This window comes from Perognathus longimembris, chromosome 3 (genome assembly GCF_023159225.1).
Source record: "Perognathus longimembris pacificus isolate PPM17 chromosome 3, ASM2315922v1, whole genome shotgun sequence".
NCBI lineage: Eukaryota > Metazoa > Chordata > Mammalia > Rodentia > Heteromyidae > Perognathus > Perognathus longimembris.
The window spans coordinates 94,185,255-94,211,192 of record NC_063163.1 but is presented as its reverse complement, the minus strand read 5'-3'; the positions used below and the strand labels follow the sequence as shown (position 1 = coordinate 94,211,192).

The 25,938-nt window shown below is 45.4% G+C and overlaps 1 protein-coding gene and 2 pseudogenes across 1 annotated transcript; all 3 read left to right on the top strand.

Moving 5' to 3' along the window:
• Positions 1-1,966: 1,966 nt before the first annotated feature.
• LOC125349327 lies at positions 1,967-2,450 on the top strand (annotated as a pseudogene).
• Positions 2,451-16,639: 14,189 nt separating this feature from the next.
• Babam1 (BRISC and BRCA1 A complex member 1) lies at positions 16,640-18,059 on the top strand. Its single transcript, XM_048343387.1, has one exon. The coding sequence runs from the start codon at positions 16,764-16,766 to the stop codon at positions 17,763-17,765; it is 1,002 nt and encodes a 333-aa protein (XP_048199344.1). The 5' UTR covers positions 16,640-16,763; the 3' UTR covers positions 17,766-18,059.
• A 6,205-nt stretch (positions 18,060-24,264) lies between these two features.
• LOC125347998 lies at positions 24,265-25,329 on the top strand (annotated as a pseudogene).
• The last annotated feature ends 609 nt before the right edge of the window (positions 25,330-25,938 follow it).

Below are 25,938 nucleotides of genomic sequence, written 5' to 3'. Positions count from 1 at the left end.
AGCAAAAGAATGGGTCGGGGGTTGGGGGGGGGGCTGGGAATATGGCCTAGTGGTAAGAGTGCTTGCCTCATATACATGAAGCCCTCGGTTTGATTCTTCAGCACAACATATATAGAAAACAGCCAGAAGTGGCGCTGTGGCTCAAATGGCAGCGTGCTAGCCTTGAGCAAAAAGAAGCCAGGGACAGTGCCCAAGCCCTGAGTTCAAGGCCCATGACAGTGGGCCAGGTCCTGAGTTCAAACTCCAGGACTGGAAAAACAAAACCTAAAAGTAGACTCCCCTTATGACCCTGCCATGACATTATTGGATATATAACTAAATAAGTTTAAATCAATATATATGAAAAATAATCTGCATACCCATATTTATGCAGCACTGTTTACAATGGCCAAACTGGAATCAGTCTAAAAGCTGATTATTGTGTTGTATTCTGGGGAGCCAGAAAATCTGCCAAGTACTGTGAAAGGTGACAAATGAGTTTTATTTGTCAGTTTGCAACTGCCTTGTTCCAGGCTACCCCAGAGATAGGAGCAGTTGCAGCCTCGAGGGGGGCAAGTTTCTTTCCTTTCTTCCTTTCCACAGGCTTCTCCTGTCCACAGGCCTCTGCAAGCCTCTTGTTCTCCACAGGCCTCTGCAAGCCTCTTGTTCTCCACAGGCCTCTCCTCTCTCGGCCTCCACTCTCCACGTGGCTCTCCACTGGCCTCCGCTCTGCTCTGTCTCCACTCCATCTCCACTCTGCTCTACTCCTCCAAGAGACAAAAGGCTCTAGACTCCTCCACAGGCCTGGCTCAGTTCAGCTCCCGCTCTGTCCTGCTCCATTCCGCTCCACTCTCTGTTTTCCTCAGGCCTCTGGCTCTCAGCAGGCCTCGGTTCTGCAGGCCTTTCCTCTCTTCCGGCCCAAAGCTAGGCTGCTCAGGGCTCCTCTCTCTGCAAGCCTGGACTCGGGTCTCTCTGCACTGCTGGTCTGGGCTTGGGCCTCCCTGTCTGCAGGCCCGGGGCTCAGGCCTTTCCTAACCACTGGCCCGGAGCTCGGGCCCCGGGAACTGCTCAGCTCCACAAGGCACCTCCTTGTGCCTTTCTTTGCTTTCTCCGCATCTCTGGTCCCCTCAACGTGGGGGCGGGATCCCCTTTTACCATCTGCAGTGGGGCTTGGCAATGATCACAACATGGGGTGGGTCTTACAATTGGGTAAGAAAATCACACACACACACACACACACACACACACACACATACACACCATAGAATATTATAGAGCCATAGATAAAAATTAAATCATGTCATTTGCAGAAAAAGGAGCATCCTATTGAGAGATGCCAAGCTCAAAAAACAAAATATCCTATTTTCAGTTATTTCTAGAAGGTTAGGCCTAAAGAACATGGACATGTAGTAATCACAGACTTGTATATAGATATTGAACATGATCTACCTATGGGATTATTTAGAAAGATGAGAAGAGAGATAAAATGATGAAAGTGAATAATTTTGTTTATTTGGCCAGTCCTGGGGCATGAACTCAGGGCCTGAGCACTGTCCCTGGCTTCTTTTTGCTCAAAGGTAGCACTTTACCTCTTGAGCCACAGCACCACTTCTGACTTTTTCTGTATATGTGGTGCTGAAGAATTGAACCCAGGGCTTCATGCATGGTAGGCAGGCACTCTCCCACTAGGCCACATTCCCAGCCTCGAAAGTGAATAATTTTAAAACTATGAAGATGGCATTAGGAATCTCATTGAAAGCTGTTGATCAGTAGGGGTTTGTGGGATCAGGAAAAGCAAAGCAATAAAGAGGGTTATTCTAATTACCATCTAATGCATACATGTCTAGGGGGAAAAAAGAAAAGTATATTAGCAGAAGCCAACTTCAAGACATAATTTGGATCCAGGTATAATGGTCCATGTCTGTAATTCTAACTACCTTAAGATACAGAGACAGTTTTTTTTTTCCTTTTTAATGTGTCTAAGAGGATGATGAACATTCAGACAGACCATGCCTACCAGAAGCAGCCAATTATCTTTGAAAATAAGAAGAGGGTATCCTTCTGGGAGAAAGAAGCAGGGAGAAGATCTCCCAGTACTGCAAGAACAACTGTCTAGGCTTCAAGATGCCCAAAGAGGTCATAGAGGGCACCTACATTGACAAGAAATAGCATGCCCCCTCACTGGTAGCACCTCCATTTGAGGACAGACCCTGTCTGGTATGGTGACCAAGATGAAGATGCAGAGGACCATTTTCATTCACCAGGACTATGTCTACTACACATGCAAGTAAAACCAATTAGAGAAACACCACAGGAACGTATCTGTGTACCCATCTCCCTGTTTCAGGCCAGTCTGGATCGGTGACCTTGTCACCATGAGTGAATGCCAGCCCCTGAGCAGAACTGTTTGATTCAGGGTGCTCAAGGTCACCAAGGCTGCTGGAACTAAGAAGCAATTCCAGAAGTTCTAAGACTGGATACTGCCCACTCCCCAGGATGAAATAAAGTAATTTTCTGCTAAAAAAAAATCTGAAACAGGAGTTAAAGGCATAGGCAATTATAGTGAGACACTGTTTCAAAAACAAAATTAAAAGGGCTTGGGGAGTGAGGTTCAAGTGGTAGATGCTTGGCTAGCATGCACTAGGCTCTGGGTCCAATCTCTAATACAGTTTTTTTTTAAAGCTAGAAATTGACCACCTGCAGACTTCTTTGCAATAATTGAAGGAAAATGAAACAAGACTGGCAGAGTTTGGGAGTGGTAAACTGTCACCCTCCTTGGATGATTTCATTCACTCTACTGCCTTACTTTCTTGGAGATCATTAGTGTTTTTGGAATAACTATGTTTTGGATCCACTGTGGCATATCTACTTGTACACTGGACAGCTCCTCCCACAAAGTCATCAGCTCCCCATATATGGACTGCCAGTGCTTAATTAGTTTCGACTGCCGAGCATTAGAATCTTGCCCAATCCATTTGCCACTAGTGAAAACTTGGCCTCCGTTTCCCAAGACATAAAATGGGGATTGCAATAATACTTGATAGGTTGGCTATAAAGAGTGAACAAACAGGGCGCCAGTAGCTCACGCCTGTATTCCTAGCTACTCAGGAGGCTAAGATCTGAGAATCAGTTTGAAGGCAGCCTGGGTCGGAAAGTATGAGAGACTCATTAACTCCAATTAATCACAAAAAGCTGGAAATGGAGTTGTGGCTCAATTGGTAGAGCATTAGCCTAGAGCACAAAAGCTCAGGGAAAGAGCAAAGACCCAGAGTTCAAGCCCCAGGACCAGGGGGGAAAAAAGAGTGGATAGAATAAAACATACTGGGTTCCATTGTTCACATATGTATTGCTAGCTAGTTGGGAAGCTGAGGGAGGATGGAAGTTTGAGCCCAGCCTGGCTAGAACAATTTATGAGACCCTCTTCTTAACTGAGAGTTGGATCTGATAGCATTCTTCTGTTATCTTAGCTGCAACAGGAAGCTTAAATTATGCAGCCCAGGCATATACAGGATTAGGAAGCTAAAATAATATTTTTTTAATCACAAAAAGGGATGAAGGCATGACACAATGATAAAATCACCTGCCTAGCAAGATGAGGCCATAGTTCAAAGCCTACTACTGCAAAAAAAAAAAAAAAGAATAATAAAACAGTACACATGACGAGTATGGCATATGGTACATTATGTACCCAATAAATGTTATCTGTAATTGTTATCTACTCCACCCAAATCTGTTCCTCATCTTGTATCTGTGGATAGTGCCATTGTGCCAATATTCAACGGGGGAATTTAGCTGTAAACAATGCATTTTAGGTGGAAGGTGGAGTTCAGTGGTGGTAAAACATTTGTGCATTTTATCTCACTCTTTAGCCATCTTTTGCCCCCCACTCAGGCTTCTCATATAGCCACTCACAAATTCCTATAAACTTTATTTAATATTTCAGAACTCTTTGCCACTCAAAGTACAGTTTCCAGATCCAGTAGCATCGTTATTTTCTGGGAGTTTGTTGGAAATGCAACACCTCAGGGCCCAGCTCAAATCTACTGATCATGACCTACATTTTTACAAGATAGTCACATGATTTGCATGCATATTAAATGTTCAGAAGCAATGTTTTATATGTAACTACTTCAGCCCTATTGTCACTCTGGTTAAAGCCTGCTACCTCAACTCACTGAGGCTACACACTGTAGCTCATCTTCCATTGCTTCCTCTACCAGGGTCCATCTTTCCACAACAAATCCTGATGTGAGTGAACCCAGTGCTTTGTGCATGCTAAACCCATGCTCTACTACATGTGAGCTAACGCCCCTAGCCTAGCTCTTCTTTTTTTCCTTTTTATGTTTCTTCTTGTTGTTGCTCTCCTCTTTCTCCTTTTTTTTGTTTTTTTTTTCTCTTTCTTGTGCTGGAACTGGGGCTGGAACTCTGGGCCTGGGTTCTGTCTCTGAACTCATTTGCTCGAGGTTAGTGCTTTAACACTTGAGCCACAACTCTACTTCCAGCTTCTGGGTGGTTAATTGAAGGTAAAGAATCTCACAGACTTATCTGTCTGGGCTGGCTTAGAACCACGATCCTCAGATCAGAGCCTCCTGAGTAGCTAGGGGAAAGCCACTGATGCCTGGCTAGGATCATTCTTTTTGTCCATGCTGGCCTAGACCATGCATGACACTCCTATTTACCTTTCCAGAAACATCTGGAACGACATGAATTTTCCACTACAGCCAGGTTTTCCTATTGAGATGAGCTGGCCTAGAACCATGTCAATTTCTGCCTCCCAAGTAGCTAGGATTACTGGTGTGAGTTAACAGCACCCAGCCATTCATCTTCTTTTTCTTTGTCTTTGTTCTTTCCTTTCCTTTCTGTTCTTTTCTTTTTTCTTTCTTGCCAGTACTAGTCCTTAAACTCAGCGCGTCACATTTACTTGGCTTGCTTAGTCAACAGCTGTAACTCTACCACTTGCACTACCCAGCCTTCTCTGCTTTTTGCTGGTTATCTTGGAGATGAGTTACTCAGAATTCTCTTCCCAGGCTGGCTTTAAGACAAGATCCTTTAGCTCTCAGCTTTCTGAGTAGAATTACAGGTGAGGTTCATAGTGCGTGGCTCCCTCCTCTTTTTAAAGCCAGTCAGTGGCCCCTCTTACATGCAGAATGAAACTTTTGCCGACCACCCCTTCACTTCATTCTCTTCTCTATTGCTTACCTTCCATGAGCTAGAGTCAGATCTTCTTCTTCTTCTTCTTTTTAATCAGAGTACCTACCACTCTCTTTCTTCTTTACCCATTTTTCTAGCTTTTGTAGACATTTAAAACTACCACACTGCTGGGCTCCCATGGCTCCCACCTGTAATCCTAGCTACTCAGGAGGCTGAGATCTGAGGATCATGGTTTGAAGCCAAGCAGGGCAGAAAAGTCCCTGTGAGACTTTTAATCTCCAATTAACTTCCCAAAACCCAAAGTGGCACTGTGGCTCAAGTGGTAGAGCACTAGCCTGGAGCACAAAGTGGCTCAGGGACAGTGCCCAGAACCTGAAATTAAGCCCTATAACTGACAAAACAAACAAACCACCAAAACTACCACATTGGCAGATTTTCACACTTATAAACATACCACCATGAACTTCCAATGGTTCTGTGTGTGTGTGTGTGTGTGTGTGTGTGTGTGTGTGTGTGTGCCAGACCTGGGGCACCAAAAAAAGATGAAGAAAAATTCCCTGGGTCTGAGCACTGTCCATGACTTTTTTTTTTTTTGCTTAAGGCTAGTGCTCTGCCACTTGAGCCACAGCTCAAGTTACATCTAGCTTTTTGGTGGTGGCAATAGTCTAATGGACTTTCCTGCCCACGTGGGCTTTGAACTGCAGTCCTCAAATTTCAGCCTCCTAAATAGCTAGGACTAAAGTTGTGAGCTACCAACTGTACTTCCCATGTTTTATGGAAACCAAAGCTATGCTTTCTCTGGCCACTGGGGCACCTCAGATGACAGCTGTGTCCAGACTAGCTCTAGAAGTGAATTGTGCTCACTTGCTGCTGCATTCTGGCAGTCAAGTCTGTTGGACTCAGATGACGGCTTCTGCAGCAGCGTGGCTGTGGGCGCTGCTGATTGGAATACACTAGATCATGCCACCACAGGGAGCTTCCGTGGAGGATGTAATGCTGAACCCTCAAGGCCTTACATCATCTACCAGGAGCCTCAGGGAACCGGGCCAATGCAGCCACAGCAGCACTTTGGCACTGGATTCTATGAGATGAGAAAGTTTTTGGAATGTGCCCAGACCCAGAGTGTTGTTAAGCTCTGTGAGGATCTCAGTAAAGTCCTGAAATGGTTCAGACTTGCAAATGGATTTGTCTAATCAAGAAGTTCATTTTGAAAGAATGAAAACTTGATTCCCTGGCCAACTTACATAGGCAGAAAAACGTAAGTGATAGCATAAGTATAAGGTGTAAAGCCACCGGTTCAGCCTCTTGTTACAAACTTCCATGCCTTAGAATTGCAATAAAAGAGGCTGTTCTTGTTGCACAGAAGGTCATTGAGATGGTTTAGAACTTGAGGCTGAACAGATGTTTATGTGGCCTCCTGTTGTGATGTCATTGTTTTTGAGCTAATTCGAATCAAGTGATTATTCTCCCCCAAATTACACACACACACACACACACACACACACACGCTTCCACTTCCACACTGTTGTGGCATAATGCATCACTCTTTTTTTCCCCCTGCAGTACTTCTTTTTCTTGGATCCATAGACACCATGATTCAGATTTAATTTCACTTGCGGTTTTCTGACAGTGAATGTGACCTAACCAGTGGATGTCCCTATTCAGCGTTTGTAGCAATTACTATTCATTCTAAGATGGAGCTTAATCTTATCAGGCTCTGATGAGTCAGGTTAGTGTGATGATCCCCAAAGAGCAATCATCTAGTCACATTAATAAGTTTCTGGAAGCATGAAGCTGAGAAGCAATCTCTGGGAAATAGGAGACCATACTAAGTTACCACCTAAATGTAAGGTCCAACCAGGTACTAGTGGCTCACATCTGTAATTGTGGCTACTCAGGAGGCTAAGATCTCAGGATCATGGTTTGAAGCCAGCTTGGGCAGAAAAATCTCCATGAGACTCCTATCTCAAGAAAAAAAAAAAATCAAAAGAACCCCCAAACTGGTGCTGTGGCTCAAACTGACCAGGCCCTGAGTTCAAGCCCCATGACTGACAACAAATAAATAAATGAATAAATAAATAATTGACTCTAAGTTGGCTCACTAGCTGGCTCCCTGAATGTGTTCCTTATTCGGGCAGATTGTCCAGGTTAGTGACAATCCATTGAAGTGCAAAATCTTAGAAAACACTGCATGTTTTAAATTTTTGCCTGCCTATCATCAATGTTAACTCCTTTTGGTAGCAAAAAGACAAGTTTTCTTTGGTGAACTGTTGAATCTGCAAACTCATATGGCTTGAAGAGCTGGCCTCACTCCCAAGTTCTAAGAGTTAATGCAAGACTCCCCCATCAGAGTCACCGGTATTTTCTGGAAGGATGGCTGTGTGATCTTAGCCATGCCAATTAACACTCAGCTCAGAATTTTGCAGAAAACTGTAGGAAAAGTGGTGTTCCTTTCTTGCTCTGGAGCCAGGAAAATGAATATGAGTCTGGGACCCCGATTTGTCATAATCTGAAAAACGCCCTTTGAGAATGAAGATAACATAGGAAAGGCAGAGCTAAGAGATGGAAATGATTTCCTGATACTGGAATCTGAGATTGTATTCAGTTGAGCCTGGACTTACAGCATGATGAACCAAGATACTCTTTTACTTGAGTCCATTTGAGCTGGCTTCTGTAACTTGAAACCACAGAGTTATGACTAATACACTACCCAATTAACTCCTCTTTGTGCAAAAATTGCTCAGAATTATTCAATAAATCACTAAGACATGAATCACAAACTCATGAATGACAAAATGCAAGAAAAAAAACTGGCGATGAGCCTTGAAACTAGCTAAAGATTAAAAGATAACTGAATAAAAACACCACTTAGTAGAAACTGTTTGATACTGATAAGTTGAAATTGTTCTTGTTGCTATGGTAACCAGAAAAGTGCAAAAGAAGAAATGAGAAAGAGGATTTTTTTTTTTAACCCTGGGGTTTTTAATCTTAGTGAACATCAAGGAAGAAGAAAAAGAATAGAAAAAGGCAAGATACTAAGCCTTTGTTTTATATAAAAAGGGAATTAAAACTTTTGTTGTTGTTGGTTGTAGGGCTTGAACTCAGGGCCTGGGAACCTCCCTGAGCTCTTTTGCTCAAGGCTAATGCTCTACCACTTTGATCCACAGCTCCACTTCCAATTTGCTGATGGTTAATTGGAGATGAGAGTCTTACTGACTTTCCTGCCTGGGCTGGCTTTGAACCATGATTCTCAGTTCTCAGACTCCTGAATAGCTAGGATTACAGATATGAGCCTCCAGCGCCTGGCTAAAACTATAGAATAATGCAATTTCATAAAAGCTTTCAGTTTAAAGAGGTCTATGTGTGTCTGATAAATTATTAAAGGGAATGAAATGCAATTTGCAGAGCCAAATTGAAGACTCTTATAACAGGAAGCATATTAGACATTTCCATTTACAATTTTCATCTCCATTTACAACTGTAAATGGAAGAGAAATGGCAAAGAATGGTAAATAACATTGTCAGCCACCAGAAAACTAGAAAAGATTATACTAGATGTAACAAATAGGACAAATATAAATAGAAAGAAAATTAGTTTAAACTCCTGTATAAAATATGCAAATCTCACATCACATCAAAAGATAAAATCTGAGTATGTTCTATTGCTTAAAGGGCCTGTGAGTGCTGGAGGTATAGCTCAAGTAATAAATCAGGTGCTGGTGCTCATGCTTATCCTTGCTACTCGGTTCCCTAGAGTAAGAGCTAAAGATTTGAGTTTCAAAGCCAGCTTAGGAAAGAAAAATCTACAAGACTCCTACCTCCAATTAATCAGCCAAATGCTATACTGTTGACATGGCTCAAGTAGTAGAATACCAGCCTTGAATTTGAAGGCCAAGTAAGAACTTGAGGCCCTGAGTTCAAGCTATGGTACATAGCTTGCATACATGCATGCACCTACACACACACATACACATGCACACAGGTATTGTGAAATGGCCTGGTGTTTTTCACATGTAATCCTAGCTACAAAGGAGACATAGATAGAAGGGTTAAGTTTTGACGCCAGCTTGGGCAAAAATAAATTAAGAGGGGTGACATTGTCCAAAAAGAAATGTACTCTTTACCTGACATTTTCTTACCCCTCTGTACATCAGCTTTATAATAACAAAAAATAAAAAATTAATTAATTAAAAGATCCTTTCTCAAAAAGCAAGTGGATTGTGATGGTTTAGGCCTGAGAAGGCAAAAAGTAGTAGTCTACATTGTAGGCTCACCCCAGGCAAAAATGAGACCCGCTGAGCACCAGTGGCTCTGTAGCTCCTCAGAAGGATGTGTTCTGAGGATCATGGTTTGAAGCCAGCGTGGGCAGCAGAGTTCAAGACTCTTATCTCCAGTTAACTACAAAAAGCTGGAAATGCTACTGTGGGTCAAAGTGGTAGCACTAGCTTTGAGCACAAAAGCTTAGGGACCATTGCCTTGAGTTCAAGTCCCAGGACCGGCACGCACGCGCGCGCACACACACACACACACACAATTACTAAGACACAGAAACATGTTGGGGACTGGGGATGTAGCTCTGCAGTAGAGTTCTTGCCTAGCATGTGCAGGGCCCTGGATGCAATTTTCAGCATCATATTAAAACAAAAAGCTGAGTGCTACACCTACATAAAATATATTACCACCATCACCAGCATCACCTTGAACATTCCTGTGACATTTACACAAATGTGTACTTAATTAGACCACATTAAGGTTTTTGTTTGTTTTTTGTCGGTCCTGGGGCTTGAACTCAGGGCCTGGGCACTGTCCCTGAGCATTTTTGTTCAAGGCTAACATTCTACCACTTGAGCCATAGCACCACGTCTAGTTTTCTAGTGGTTAATTGGAGATAAGAGTCTCATGGCCTTTCCTGCCCAGGTTGGCTTCAAACCAGGATACTCAGATGTCAGCCTTGTGAGTAGCTAGGATTACAGACATGAGCCACCGGTGTCCTGCTTTACATTAAGTTTTAATCAATCCAAATAAGCAAAAAATGCACAGGTCAAAAATCTCTGATCACAACACAATTTAACAAATCTATAAATAAAATTAAAACTAGCAAACTGCTACTAAGTACTTTAGCCTTCAAACATTCTACTAAATGTTTGAGAGGAATGTTTTGATTGGAGAGGGAGAATGTAAACACAGTAACACAAATGAGAAAAACTTATGAAAATAAGTGAAGTACTATTGCAAATTTGGAGGATAATTCTTTTGATTAGGCCTCTGGCCCCATTATATATAATTATATAAAATTGTTCTGGCACAGAGCAGTTTTTCTATTTTTGTGTGTGTGCCAAACCTGGGGCTTAAACTCAGAGCCTAGGCACTGTCCCTGAGCTCTTTTGCTTAAGGATAGTGCTCTACCCCTTGAGATACAGTTCCAGTTCCACTTTTTGCTGGTTAATTGGAGATAAGAGTCCCATGGACTTTTCTGCCTGGGCTGACTTTGAATTGTGATCTTCAGATCTCAGCCTTCCTAAGTTGCTAGGATTACAGATATGAGCTAGAAGTGCCTGGCCTCAGAGCAATTTATTGTTATTTCTCTTTCTGGCTTTTCTGGCCATTACTTAAATTCATTTCTCCTTCTCTTGACCATTAGAAGCTCTCAGCTGTCAGTTTAGAAAGTCCTGAAACAAACAGGAAATAGACCAACATAAGGTAAGTGAAGTACCTGGGGCACAAAAGTTAAGGAGACCCTCCTCACTCTCAGGGTCTTGCAAATATAGGTGTCAGCATCCGGCAATGGGAACTTCCTTAAATATTTGGTCTCAGGTGCTCAATTATGTCCTAGTCCTGGCCTTTTCAAATTGGCATAAACAGTAAAGACTGTCTCATCTCACACAAGCTAGGGACTAGCTCTGCTTCTTTGTTGTTTTTAAGGTTCTACTCTCCTCTGTGTATTGGCGCTGTATTAGTCAAGGGGTCATACTCGATGAGGGCCTTCTTGGGGCATCATAACAAGGTAAAAGGCATCAAATAGCCAGGGTTGAGGGGAAGCCTGACAGCTCACATCTCTCTGCCTTTTCTTACAAGGTCACTTTAATCAATTGATTAAATCCACTGATGGATTAAATTTTTATGACATTATTGAGAGGTGGTAAAAACAAACAAACAAACAAGCTGGGAATATGGCCTAGTGGCAAGAGCGCTTGCCTTGTATACATGAAGCCCTGGGTTTGATTCCACAGCACCACATATATGGAAAAGGCCAGAAGTGGTGCTGTGGCTCAAGTGGCAGAGTGCTAGCCTTGAGCAAAAAGAAGCCAGGGACAGTGCTCAGGCCCTTAGCCAAGCCCTAGGACTGGAAAACAAAACAAAACAAAAACAAACAAAAAACCCTTTTAAATGTGAGGCCTAGTTGGAGAAAGTAGGTAACTCCAGGCATGTTCTTGGGGACTGCATTTGTCTTGGGACCTATCCTACTTCCTGGCCAACAGAAGGTAATCAGTTCTCATCCATGATATCATTTCAACTATGATGTTCTACCTTACTGCAGGCCCATGGTAACAGGGCTAATAAACCACGGACTGAAAATTGTGAGCCAAAAGAAATATTTTCTCCTTTTAATTAGTCAGATATTTTATCACAGTGATGAAAGGCTGGTTGCAACAGGTACCATCCTCAAGCTAGTTATCTTGGTTCCAGAACACATGGTACATATAATTCAAAGGCAGACAAGGACCATCTATTTGGGGAGAGGGGTCTGTCTCTTAATGTTAAGAAACCATCTAGGCATAGCAGTTGAAGTCTGTAATCCTAGCTACTTGGGAGATTAGGGAATCATGTCTTGAGGGCAGCTAAAGTAGAAAAAAAAAGTTTACCTAACTCCATCTTGACTAAAGGTTAGGTGCAGTAGTTTATACCTGTCAGCCCAGCTATAGGGATGACACAATGGCTGTACATGGTGGGATATACCTGTTATCTCAGTGATGCAAGGGAGCACAAATAGGGGATTACAGTCCAGGGCATAAAGTAAGACTTTACCTCAAAAATGACTAATGCAAAAAAGAAAAAAAAAGACTGCTTAAAGGAGTCAGAAGTCTTCTTCTCCTCATCCATCATTAGGATACTGGATCACATACCTATCACATTTTATTCATGTCAAGAACAATGACCACCACAATGTCTTATACCAAGCAGATTCATACTCGTAACCTAGAAAAGGGTAAATCTGCTTAGTCACACGTGTGAGGGGTCCACACCTCAGCCAAGTCAGGGCTCTTCTAACAGTCAGAAAGGAAAAGAGAAAGCTGGGCACTGGTAGCTCATGCCTGGAATCCTAGCTACCTAGGAGCCTGAGATCTGAGGAGTGCAGTTCACAACCAGCCCAGGCAGAAAAGTCTGTGAGATTCTTCTCTCCAATAAACTACTCAGAAAAAGTCAGAAGTGGTGCTGTGGCTCAAGTGATAGAGCTCTAGCCTTGAGCAAAAGAAACAGTACCCAAGTCATGAGTTCTTCAAGCCCCATGACTGATTAAAAAAAAGAATCTACTCAGCCAAGTGTGTAACACACACACACACACACACACACACACACACACACACACACACACACACACACCCTCGGGCATCTTGTAGTTTTTCCATCTACAGCCTGTCATGACCAGAGGTGGGAACATTCACTTCTGAATATATGGAAGGAGATGGCCTTTTGGATGCCTGGCAGCCATAACCTTGAGACTTGAATGACTGTGGAGTCACAGAGACAATTGACTTAGTCTTGGCCTGTCCACCCCTGGGCTGGGCACACAAAAGGCATCAGTCAGTATAGGTATCTTGCCAGTGATCATGATGTTACTCCTAACAACTACCATTGCCTTACTGACCTTACTTCTAACCACTATTATTGGCCTACTGACTCTTCTCAAGAATGATCACCTTAGAGCTTCACCTGTGGCTGCAGGGAACATATTGGAGAACTCCAAACTCTACTGGGGCTTGACCTTAGGGCCTGGGCACTGCCCCTTGGCTTTTTGCTTAAGGCTGGCACTCTACCACTGCTCTACTTATGGAAATAAGAGTTTCATAGATTTTCTTTCCGGTCCTAGCTTCAAACTGTGATCTTCAGCTTCCTGATTAGCTGGGATTACAGGTATGAGCCATTGTATCTGGTCTGAGTGATTTTTTTAATTAAAAATTTTATTGTTATACAGGTGATGTACACAGGGATTAGATTTCATTTTGGACAATGTCACCCCTTTCTTTGTTCTCTCCCAGTTTTTCTCTCCCATCCCCACCCACAAGTTGTACAGAACTCTACAACATATTGCAATTTTTTTCTTTTTTTAACTTTTTTTGAGACATAGTTTTGCTATGGAGCTCAGGTGAACTTTGAACTCACAATCCTTTTGCTTCAGCCTCCCGAGTGCTGGGATTATGGGTATTTGCCAACCGTATTTGGCACCATTTTATGCTTTATGGAGGTATAATTCACAAACCGTGATCTGTACTTATGTGCACAATCTAATAACTTTGAGCAAATGTACTTATCTATGTTACAAGTATCTAAATCAAGAGCTACAATGTCTTCATCACCCCAGGAAGTCCATAGATTAGTTGTGTTGGATCTCATACTCTGGATCTATAGATGGGACAGATGTATCTATAGATGGGATCTTTACAATTCCTTTCCAGGACTTTTCAGAATCTCCAGCCCTGTCATTCTCTGAATCTGAGCAGCTGCCAGGAAAATCGAAGCTTCAGACATACAGGCTCCAAGATTAGGTTGCAAGGGATGTAATGCAGGAACCATGGCAAAGAAGAGGGCAACAAGCTGTCCCTCCAGCACTGGCTCTGGTTTGCTGTTCCCTCTGCCCAGGATGCTGTTCCAACTGCCTTTTTTTTTTTTTTTTTGGCCAGTCCTGGGCCTTGGACTCAGGGCCTGAGCACTGTCCCTGGCTTCTTCTTGCTCAAGGCTAGCACTGTGCCACTTAAGCCACAGCGCCACTTCTGGCCGTTTTCTGTATATGTGGTGCTGGGGAATTGAACCCAGGGCCTCATGTATACAAGGCAAGCACTCTTGCCACTAGGCCATATCCCCAGCCCCCAACTGCCTTTTTAAGCAATGAGATGCTGCCTTCAACTCATGCATGATCGAGTACTCACCCATGGCCCCAACCCATGCTCTTCCTGGGATCTGTAGGTTTCCGGGGTAACCATCCAAAGTGTTATCCACAGGTTCAATGTAAATGGACATTTATTATGTTTGTGAACAGATGAGATTTTCTCTCCTGCTCTACTTCACTTGTGACTCACGGCACCCTCACCCCAGCTCCAGGCTTCTTGATTTTTCCTCAGGGAATCTGTCAGTCTCTCTCTGATCTCTAGTTTCCCTGGTCTGAGAATCCCCTGTTATTCTTGGATCACAAAGGAAGCCCTGAAAAACATTATTAAGCCATTCCTCAGCAAAGACCCATTAGTAGCTTCAAACATAGCTGGTTGTGGTGGTTTATAATCCTAGCTACTTGAGAGGCTGAGGTCTGGAGGATTGTGGTTTAAGGCTGGGCCAGGCAGAAACTGTGGGAACCCGTAAATGTAGAGCCATGAGGTCGGCCAATGAGAATTGGACAGCCATTCGCTAACTCTCAGAAGGCTGAGAGAGGCCCTAGAAAGATCTATTGCTCTTAGCATTACAAAGGTCACAGTTTCCAACCCAGATGTAATCTGTTCAGCTTCAGAGCTTCCCCTGACCTTGGAGCCAGGCAGAAGCCTATTCAAATTGTGTGTGTTTGCTGCTCACCTTCACCTCCGGTTTTCAGGAAGTCACTAATCCTAGGATTGTTGCTCCTACTCTGGTACCCTTATCTCTTAAAGATGGCTGTCTTGCTTTCCGCAGTTTGATAATGAATTAAAGCCCTGTTCCCAGGACCCTCTGGATCTGTTGCTGGCCTTAGGCAGCAGGTCCCCTGGCACCCCAAAACCATTTTCATGGTATAGTCAGTCTCCATCCTTGCTTTGCTCCCTGCTGCGGCCAAGCAAGGTGAAGAGCCAGACTTTGAAGTCAGGCCCCACTTTACCACGCGAACCCCACTTTACCACGCGAACCTGAGATAAGCAGGCCCTGTGAGCAAACCCAGGACAAGCTTATTAGGGCCCAGCCAGTCAAGAACTCTAACCGCTGGGAATGCTTAACTCTTAACTGCCCCCAGAAAGCCTCGAGCCCTGAGCCAATCAGATTTGTACCCATGTCCTAATCTTGCTTGCTTGAACACCTGATTGCTGTAACTTTGTTTTTTGTCTTGCTTGAACACCTGATGGCTGTAACTTTGTTTTTTGCCTTTATAAGCCCTGTGCAATCGCAGCTCGGGGCTTCCTCCTAACCTCCGCTGTGTTGGTGGGTAGGATGAAGCCCGAGTTGCAGCCCGCCTGAATAAAGCCTTGCTTTTGCATTTCGGAATGTCTGCGTCTTGTGGCCTTCTTGGTGGTCGTTTCGCGACTTGGTATAACAAAGGCACTCGAAGTGGTTTGCAACAAAAAACATTTGTGAGGACCTCATCTCAACTGGTAAAGGAACTGTGCATGGTGGCACACACCTGTCATCCCAGCTTCTTAGGAAGTATAAATAGGAGACTTCAGTTTAGGCCCACCTGAGCCAAAAATGATTAACTAAAAAAAAAAAAAAAGGCAAATAAAAAGGGGTACAGGCATGGCTTAAGCTGTAAAGTATCTGCTAACAAGTGCAAAGTCCTGAGTCCTTAATACCACACACACACACAAAGCTCAAACAGATGTAAGCCCTTTGGTCTGTTCCTTGCCCTCCCTCTGACACCCCTCTACCATTCTCTCTTAGTTCTCAAGGCCCCAGGGCACCCTGGCCTCCCTCTTTCAGATCAGGTCTTGGCCAAGCAACCAAGCCTCCTAAGTTCTTGTCCATCTGCTTGGTTCTCGCTGCTCTTCTTGCTTACTCCTTAATGCCTAATGACAGCGCTCAAGCCCACGACGAAGAGTCTTCTTTATGTGTGATCTGAATGCGGCTCAGCAAGCATTTGTGAATGAGAGAATCCCTCTTATTTTTTGAAATTTACATATATATGAACAAACACGTAAATATAGATGTGTATGTACACATATGCATGCACATACACATTAAGGAATTTTTATTTATATATCTGGAAACATTAAATGTATTTGAAAAAGTATATGTCTTTAAAACTTGCCGCTTGCACACTGATGGCTCATGCCTGGAATCCTAGCTACCCATAAGGCTGAGTTCTGAGGACTGGGTTCGAAGCCAGCCCGGCCGAAAAGCCCATGCCACTCTTACCTCCAAGAAACCACCCAAAAAGTTGGAAGTGGAGCAGTGACTCAAGTAGTAGAGTGCTAGCTTTGGGTACAGCCGTGCCCAGGCCGTGAGTTCAAGCCCCGGGAACAGCAAAAACAAACTTCCAAGTCCTCTGTAGCCACCAGGCTTCATCACCCTGTGCGTTCGCGACCTGAGGTCGTTCCGAACTACGTTTCCCAGGAAGCATTGCGACCGCACGCACAAACTTCCGGCCCAAAGATGGCGACTTCCTAGAGAAACTCCAGTTGCAGTTCGGTTACCGGAGTATCTCGGCTTCCAGGCTCTCTGCTCCGTCCAGCCACTCGGAAGCCATGGAAGTGGCAGAGCCCAGCGTTCATACGGAAGAGGAGGAAGAAGAGGGAGAGGAGGAGGAGCATTCCGCCGAGCCACGCCCCCGAACGCGCTCCAACCCAGAGGGGGCCGAGGACCGGGGACTCGGGGCCCAGGCCAGTGTCGGTAGCCGCAGTGAGGGTGAAGGTGAGGCAGCCAGTGCTGAGGATGGGACCCCCAATCCAGCAGGAGTGGGTCCCAAACCCTGGGCAGTACCCCCGCCAGCCCCCGAAGTCCAGATTCGTACACCCAGGGTCAACTGTCCAGAGAAGGTGATCATCTGTCTGGACCTATCAGAGGAAATGTCGCTGCCCAAGCTGGAGTCGTTCAACGGCTCCAAGACCAACGCCCTCAATGTCTCTCAGAAGATGATAGAGATGTTCGTGCGCACCAAACATAAGATCGACAAGAGCCACGAGTTTGCGCTGGTCGTGGTGAACGACGACTCGGCCTGGCTCTCGGGCCTGACCTCCGACCCCCGCGAGCTCTGCAGCTGCCTCTACGACCTGGAGACGGCGTCCTGCTCCACATTCAACCTAGAAGGCCTCCTCAGCCTCATCCAGCAGAAGACCGAGCTGCCTGTCACCGAGAATGTGCAGACCATTCCGCCTCCTTACGTGGTCCGCACCATCCTTGTCTATAGCCGCCCACCCTGCCAGCCTCAGTTCTCCCTGACGGAGCCCATGAAGAAAATGTTCCAGTGCCCATATTTCTTCTTCGACGTTGTCTACATCCACAATGGCACCGACGAGAGGGAGGAGGAGATGAGTTGGAAGGACATGTTCGCCTTCATGGGCAGCCTGGATACCAAGGGTACCAGTTATAAATACGAAGTGCCTCTAGCGGGGCCGGCTCTGGAGTTGCACAACTGCATGGCGAAGCTGTTAGCTCATCCTCTTCAGCGACCCTGCCAGAGTCACGCCTCCTACAGCTTGCTGGAGGAGGATGAGGAAGCGACTGGCGAGGGCGAGGCCACTGTTTGAACCTCCGGAGTTTATCCTTCTTGTACTTTTGACCCTGGTTCTGAAGTCCCACTTCTTACACTGAACTCCTGGAGATCCTCTCTAGATGTTCCACTAGGCACTTGTGCCTGGGGGTGGGGACAGGTCCTGGGTTGAAACCCAGGATTCCAGGAGACCTCCAGGGGCTCCCACACCTCCCTCCACCCCCACCCCTGTTTTCCCACGTTTGTCACTCCGAGTTTGTCAGTTATAATTCTTGTTTATTCCTGTGTTTTTGTCATAATTTTTTTGAGTATCAAAAAAATTAAAAATTTGAAAAACACAAGGCCAGTCTTTGCTTTTATCATTTAAAATCATTTACCTTCAAATTGTGCTGATTTTTCCCAAATTTAAAAACGTTTCTAATTATGTAGGTTTCCCACATATTTTTTCCTACTAAAATTTTCTGAAATTATTCTTGGACAGCATTTTCAAACACTTGAGTGAGATTTCACCCTTTTGGTGGACATTTAGGCCATGTTGCATTTTCGGTGACAACAGCAGTGCCTCATGGTCTCTGGTCATGTGCTGTCTGGTCAGACATCCTGGTGTTTGTTTGCCTGTTGTCCCAGGTCAGTCATTAATAATGACTTGCTCCCTTGAACAGTAAGTTATATGGACCTCCTTAAAGAGGATTTGGAGGGACAAGGAGAAACAGCTGGGTGGGCAGGGTCAAGGGAGGTGGGTGGAGGCAGTTCCTCGGGTTTTTGTCATGAGTACTTGGGTAGTGGGTGGTGACACTAATCCTTAGGATGAAGTGAATTTTTTTTTTTTTTTTTTTTTTTTTTGCCAGTCCTGGGCCTTGGACTCAGGGCCTGAGCACTGTCCCTGGCTTCCTTTTGCTCAAGGCTAGCACTCTGCCACTTGAGCCACAGCGCCACTTCTGGCCAATTTCTGTATATGTGGTGCTGGGGAATCGAACCCAGGGCTTCATGTATACGAGGCAAGCACTCTTGCCACTAAGCCATATCCCCAGCCTGTGAATTTTGGATATATAGAGTCGGCAGTGTCCACATGACCTTCAAGGGACATTTCTAAGGATGCAGCAGGAAATGTAGTTCCCACTCACTAGAAGTCATTGGTATGAGGTATGGTGGGCATCAGGCAGTTAGCTTAAAGGAAGAAGTCACTTCAAGTGTTTCAGTGGCATGTTAGGGCACCAGCAGGTTGGAAGCGAGAGAAGGATTGTAATTTCTAAGAATTTATCTTGATCTTGCCCCTAATCATACTACATATGATAATTCTCAGATGTTCAACATTAAAACGTAACATGTAAATTATACCTTGGTTGCACACAAAAAGGCACATGTTTAGAAGACTGTATGAAAGGAAACGTACTCATTACTTGACTCATGTAATTGTAATCCCTCTGTACATCTTTATAATAATAATCAAATAAATAAATTAATTTAAAAAGTATATATAGGGCTGGGAATGTGGCCTAGTGGTAGAGTGCTTGGCTAGCATGCATGAAGCCCTGGGTTTGATTCCTCAGCACCACATATATAGAAAAAGCTGGAAGTGGCACTGTGGCTCAAGTGGTAGAGCGATAGCCTTGAGCAAAGTAGCCAGGGACAGTGCTCAGGCCCTGGGTTCAAGCCCCAGGACTGGCCAAAAAAAAAAAAAGTATATATAGAGGGAAGTTAAAGAGAAATGTTACCATGAACAGGTAGAGTAGAAAAAAGAAAGGTGCATGTTGACCATTTAGACAGAGCTCTGGCTTGATAGGATGTGTCTTTTTCTCTTATAGGCCTGTATTGGCACTTGTGCAGCTTACTGGCAGGCAGCAGCCTTCTCACTGACAGAAAAGATGAGGCCTAGAAGGAGGTGCAATACCTAATGTGCCGTCTGTGGAACGCATCCTAGATCTTCAGAGATGGAGTGAAAAGAATAGCCACCACTTCCACATGTAATTCAATCCTTACTTTAACCCTACAAAGAGACTGTCACCATCCTCACAGATGAGAAGATAGAGGTTCACTCAGGTGAAAGTCCCAAGTGCAGTTTGTTTTGTTTCCTTTTTTTTTTTTTTTTTTTGCCAGTCCTGGGGCTTGAACTCAGGGCCTGAGCACTGTCCCTGGCTTCTTTTTGCTCAAGGCTAGCACTCTGCCACTTGAGCCACAGCACCACTTCTGGCCATTTTCTGTATATGTGGTGCTGGGGAATTGAATCCAGGGCCTCATGTATATGAGGCAGGCACTCTTGCCACTAGGCCATATCCCCAGCCCCCTGGCTTCTTTTGCTCAAGGCTAGCACTCTACCACTTGAGCCACAGCGCTACTTCCAGCTTTTTCTATATATGTGGTGCTGAGGAATTGAACCCAGGGCTTCATGTATATGAGGCAAGCACTCTACCACTAGGCCATATTCCCAGCCCCCCAAGTGCAGTTTGGACCAGGCTTTTGCTTTCTGTCCCTCTGCCCCCTACATAGCCCACTGCCAAGTGGAAGCTGTGCTATCTTGGTAGGATTTGCATACTGATCTGGTGAGTCACACAATTCATTCTGCACATGTACATTCAATATAGACTCTCTGTTCCAGGCTAAAGACACAGATGAAGAACACATATTCCCAGCCTGAAGAGACTATATAGTCCAATAGCTGATATCTGCATAAAAAACTACAAAATAGCGTAGCTCTACTCTTCTGTTGAGGAAAAGAAGCCCTTAGGATGGGAGAAGTTTCTATAATCTCCTCCCTTCCATTTTTTTTTGTAGTACTAGCATTGAACTAGGGTCCAGTATGCAAAGCAAGCTGTCAGCCACTTGACTCACATTTTATTTAGTGTGTGTGTTTGCACACGTGTACACACATTCATGCATCTTCGTCCTTTGTGCTGTTCCTAAGGCTTTTTCACTCAAGGCTAGAATTCTACTAATTGATCCACAGCTCTACTTCTGGCTTTTGAGGAGTTAATTGGAGGTGAATCGCATGGATTTTCCTGCCCAGGCTGGCTTTAAACTGTCTTCTGTGTAGTTAGGATTATAGTCATGAACCATGATGCCCAGCTCTGTTTCTGAGATGAGGTCTTGGTACTTTTGTCTGGACTAGTGTCAGAATGCTATCCTCCAACCTCCATCTCCTAAGAAGCTATGATTACAGACATGTACACTTGGCCCTCCATGTGGTTTTTTAAGAGATAAGAACAGAACTAGAAATAAATGCATCCCTAGTCATAAAAAATAGCCACTCAGTGGTCAGTGCACACAAGTTGTTCAGCCTCTTCTATGGTTTCAGTGTTGGCATGTCCTCATCAAAAGTCAAGTTGAGGCTTAATTTCCTAATAGAATACTGAGTTGAGGGGCTGGGAATCTGGCCTAGTGGTAGAATGCTCGCCTCATATACATGAAGCCCTGGGTTTGATTCCTCAGCACCACATATATGTAAAAAGCTGGAAGTGGCGCTGTGGCTCAAGTGGCAGAGTGCTAGCCTTGTGCAAAAAGAAGCCAGGAACAGTGCTCAGGCCCTCAGGTCAAGCTCCACGACTGGCAACCCCCTTTCCAAAAAACAAAACAAAAACAAAACTGAGTTGATAGGGGCTGTTGAGACAGATAATTAGGTTAGGGGGCACCACTACTGGGGTGATGAATGTGAAGCACTAGAGAATGAGCTAGGCAGGCCATGACTGGGTTAATTACCATAAAACTAGGTTTGTTATAATGTGAGCCCACAGCCCTCTCCTCTGCTGCTGCTGTGGTCAGGGATCCTTGCCAGATGTAGCATCGTTCTCTTGAACCTCCAGAATTGTGAGCCAGATACACCTCTTTTCCTTATAAAGTACCTAGCATCAAGACTAGCAACACACACAACAGACACAGATAACATCTCCAGGAAACAGAAATTGAAGCAAGATGACTCTCATATCGTTGTCCAAATGTACAACTCTGATGGTTTCCATGAGGGTAAGGATGGAGAACAGAGGGTGCAGTACACACTGACATCAGTCTGCCCCTGACATGACCTCTTACATCAGCCTCTTACATGACTTTAGAGCCAGCTATTATACCCAAAACTCAGCATTTTAATCACTAGTAATGAAGTAATATCAGGTGGTACTAGACTGCACATTTTGTGTGTGTGTGTGTGGCTGGTTCTAGGGTTTGAATTCAGGACCATGTGTCCTGTCCCTTAGCTTTTTTATTTAAAGCTGGCACTTTACCACTTGAGCTACAGCTTCCACGTCTGAATTTTTGCTGGCTAATTGGAAATAAGAGTCTTGAGGACTTTCCTGCCCACGGTTGGCTTCAAACTGTGATCCTCAGATCTCAGCCTCCTGAGTAGGCAGAATTCTAGATGTTAGCCACTAGCACCCACTTGCATTTTTTGATTGTTTTTAGAATTTATTTTAATTTTAATTATTTATTTATTTGCCAGTCCTGGGGCTTGAACTCAGGGCCTGAGCACTGTCCTTCGCTGCTTCTTCTTCTTCTTCTTCTTCTTCTTCTTCTTCTTCTTCTTCTTCTTCTTCTTCTTCTTCTTCTTCTTTTTTGCTCAAGGCTAGCACTCTACCACTTAAGCCACAGCACCACTTCTGGCTTTTTTTTCTATATATGTGGTACTGAGGAAATGAACCCAGGGCTTTATGTATATGAGGCAAGCACTCTACCACTAGGCCATATTCCCAGCCCCTTGCATGTGGTTTTTACAAGTGCAGGCAGAAGCTCCTGGAGAACTATCTACAGGTGACTTACAGTTCCTTTTACAGAAAGGGTGTGGAGAAAGGGCAGTGACTGGCCTGACATAAATGTTTTGAGCTTGCTGAGGCTGGAGGATGACTAGGAGAAAGATCCTCACACAGCCAGAATGACTGCCCAGAAAGTGATGTGAGGATCAGGTGCGAGTGGCTCATACCTGTAATGCTATTTAGGAGGCTGAGATCTGAGAAACATAGTTTAAAGCCAGCCTGTGCAGGGAAGTGCATGAGACTCTTATCTCCAATTAACCACCAGAAAACTGAAAGTGGAGCTGTGGTGCTAGCCTTGAGTGAAAAAAGCTCAGGGAGAGTGCCTAGGCCCTGGGTTCAAGCTTCATCAACACCAACAAAAATGTGATCTGAGGAAGGGCCTACCTGGGCCACTCTGCAGGACCAGAGCTGGTGTCTTCTCAGGACCTTCTAATGAGGCTGAGCCGTCCTACAGCTGGATCTCAAGAGTGCTGGGCCTACTCCTTGATCTTCAGTCACCTATGGTCCAAGACTGGAAGTTTGAGTCCCAGGACCTAAGCTGGCTTTGTGTGCCAAGGGCTGTAACTAAAGCCCTCTCCTTGACCTGCCTTGGGTGGATCAGATGAGCCAAGAGAGGCAGAGGTGGGCTGCACGCTCTGAGGGCAGCTCTGGGGCTGGGCTAGGCATCAGCCCTCCGAGTGGGAATTCTTACCTCTGTCCTGCCCTGGCTTTGCTCTACCCCAGCCTTAGCCCAGAGCACTTGGCTTTTGTTTGGCTTCCCAAGGCTGAATGGTGGGCATGATGCCCAGTCCTGACTATCCTAGCACACTTTGTGGCCTCAGCCCTCGGTGCTGGACTTAGTTTCTCCCCTCCTGGCAGAGAACATTCCCCCACCTCCCCCATCCCTCATGAGGATGGGGCCACTAGTCACATGCATGAGCCACCTCCAGCTACTGGGCAGCTTGAGCCCCTCTCTGTGGCTTTGAGCAAGAGTCAGGCTCTATGCAAGTTGGGGGGCAGGGGAAGAGCTCCAGTCACCATCTGGAGATTCAGACACAGGAGACAAGTCATTAGGTAACAATACGACAGCATATACTTAAGGAGAATCTGCCAGGAGCTTCAGAGGAGCTGAGTGGGTGGGGGGAGGAGGAGGACAGATGGAAGTGTGGGTGGCAGGGAGTGGGGGTAGCGTGGTAGCAGGCCCTGACTACGACTTGCAGATCTCCTGAGCTCATTTTTTCACTTCCCCTAGGATGGCCTCTCTGAGACACATGGAGATAGAGCCGCCTTTCTCTTGGCACGGTTTCAGGGGTGGAGGTTTTGGCTCTGGTAGCAGGCACTGTCTGGAATAGAAGGGGATCAGGAGAGATGAGGCAGACAGGGAAGAAGGGGAGAGAGGCCACCCATAGGCAAAGGAGGAGTCGGAAAAGGGTTGTGGTCTGGGGCAGGACTAGGGAGCAGGAAGGGCACAGAGGATTGGGTGAACTGGCTTAGGGGAGCTGGCCTCCTTAAGCCTGAAGGCGCACACTTTTGCCCCATTTTCTGGGGAGCAGCAGTTTTTTGGGGCTGTGTTGTATGAAGACTTCTTTGATATTCTCCATGTCCCCTTGAGGCTTGCGCATGGCCAAAAACACAGGAAGAGGTCTCCATGCAGGCTGCTGACTTCCACTTTACATCCTCTTGCCCTTGCTTGAGAAAGGAACCACATATCAAATGGTGGGAACTGGAATTGGAGGCCCTAAAAAGTGCCACTTTGGGCGGGGACGCGGTAGCGGAGGCCGCCGCCTCCGGGGGTTAGCCCAGGCAGCTGCCTCAGCGATGCCACTGCTGGTGGACGGGCAGTGGGTGCAGCTGCCGCAGTCCGCGCCCACCCGTGTCTGGAGGAAAGAGCCAGACTTCTCAGAGGTCAGTCTGTTCAACAAGTGGGACCCCAGGGCCTTCTGTATGTTCAGCAAAGAGAGCTTGCAGTGACCTCCCCAAAGGATGGCTCCGTCTCCGTTCTGGGTTCTGATGATGCCACCACTTGTCACATTGTGGTCCTGAGGCACACAGGTAACGGGGCCACCTGACTAACGCACTGCAATGGGTCGGACACCAAGGCCGAGGTGCCGCTCATCATGAACTCCATCAAGGCCTTCTCTGACCGCGCTAAGTGCAGAAGGCTGGAGGTGCACCTCGTGTGCGGCTTCAGCGACGACAGGCAGTTGTCACAGAAACTGACCCACCAGCTGCTTAGTGAATTTGACAAGCAAGAAGATGACGTTCATCTAGTGATGCTGTGTGTGACAGAATTAAATGACCGGGAAGAAAATGAAAACCATTTCCCAATCATTTATGGCATTGCTGTCAACATTAAAACTGCAGAGGTCTACAGAGCTTCCTTTCGAGATTGGGGTCCAGAGGCGGAGCTGTGGGCTGCTAGGGCTCTAGCAGGAGGCTGGATGATCAGAATCTATGACGCGCACACACGGCTGCTGCGGATAGGGCCATACTCCTGGATGCTGTTTCCACACGTGGACTTCTGACTGCAGCAAGATGACCAGCACATACTAGAGAACCTTTCCATGTCCCCTTTGGCCGAGCCCTCCCACTTCATTGAACACATCAGGTCTACCTTGTTATTCTTAAAGAAGAACCCTTCTCCCATGAACACGCTGTTACTTGGAAATCAAGCTCTTCTCTACAAAAAGAATCAAGATGGCCTGTGGGAAAAGACTTCTTCTCCCGGAGCTGCAAATAGGAATTACCAAAGAAAGCAACTTTTTGGCATGGCAAAGACTATTGATGGAGTTTGGAATCAGGAGGAATTTGCAATCTACATCCATTAGTGTTAGGTCACCATCCTTAGTCTTTCGAGTAATTTTCAAAATAAAATCTTTTTTTTTTTTTTTTTTTTTGCCAGTCCTGGGCCTTGGACTCAGAGCCTGAGCACTGTCCCTGGTTTCTTTTTGCTCAAGGCTAGCACTCTGCCACTTGAGCCACAGCGCCACTTCTGGCCATTTTCTGTATATGTGGTGCTGGGGAATCGAACCCAGGGCCTCATGTATACGAGGCAAGCTCTCTTGCCACTAGGCCATATCCCCAGCCCTCAAAATAAAATCTTATTTTGGAAAAAAAAAAAAAAAGTGCCACTTTGCAATGCTTGGCCCCTGTAATGACCCTGTGGTCTGGGAGGAGCATTGGATCACCATCATTAGGCCAAACTCCATCTTGCTATAATGGGGAATTGGATGCTGGTTTTGTGTGCTGCCTCAGCACATTGAAGTGCTGGAAACAGGATGGCCGAAGGTTGGTCAACGTCTTTGAAAGGACTGGGTGATCAAGTCTTATGACTGGCTTACTTCTCAGTCATTTGGACTTGAAACGATAGGACTGACCCCTAAAGGTACTGAGAAGTGTCAAACATCAGGTTCATGCACATTGGGGGCCACAGCCTCAGGACTGTGCGTGTGTGCACTGCTCTAGGAGTTTTTAGTGGGAGGATCAAGCCCT

What these genes read in the sequence shown, in the direction of transcription:
- Babam1 (XM_048343387.1), top strand. Translation starts at nt 16,764, where the DNA reads ATGGAAGTGGCAGAGCCCAGCGTTCATACGGAAGAGGAGGAAGAAGAG.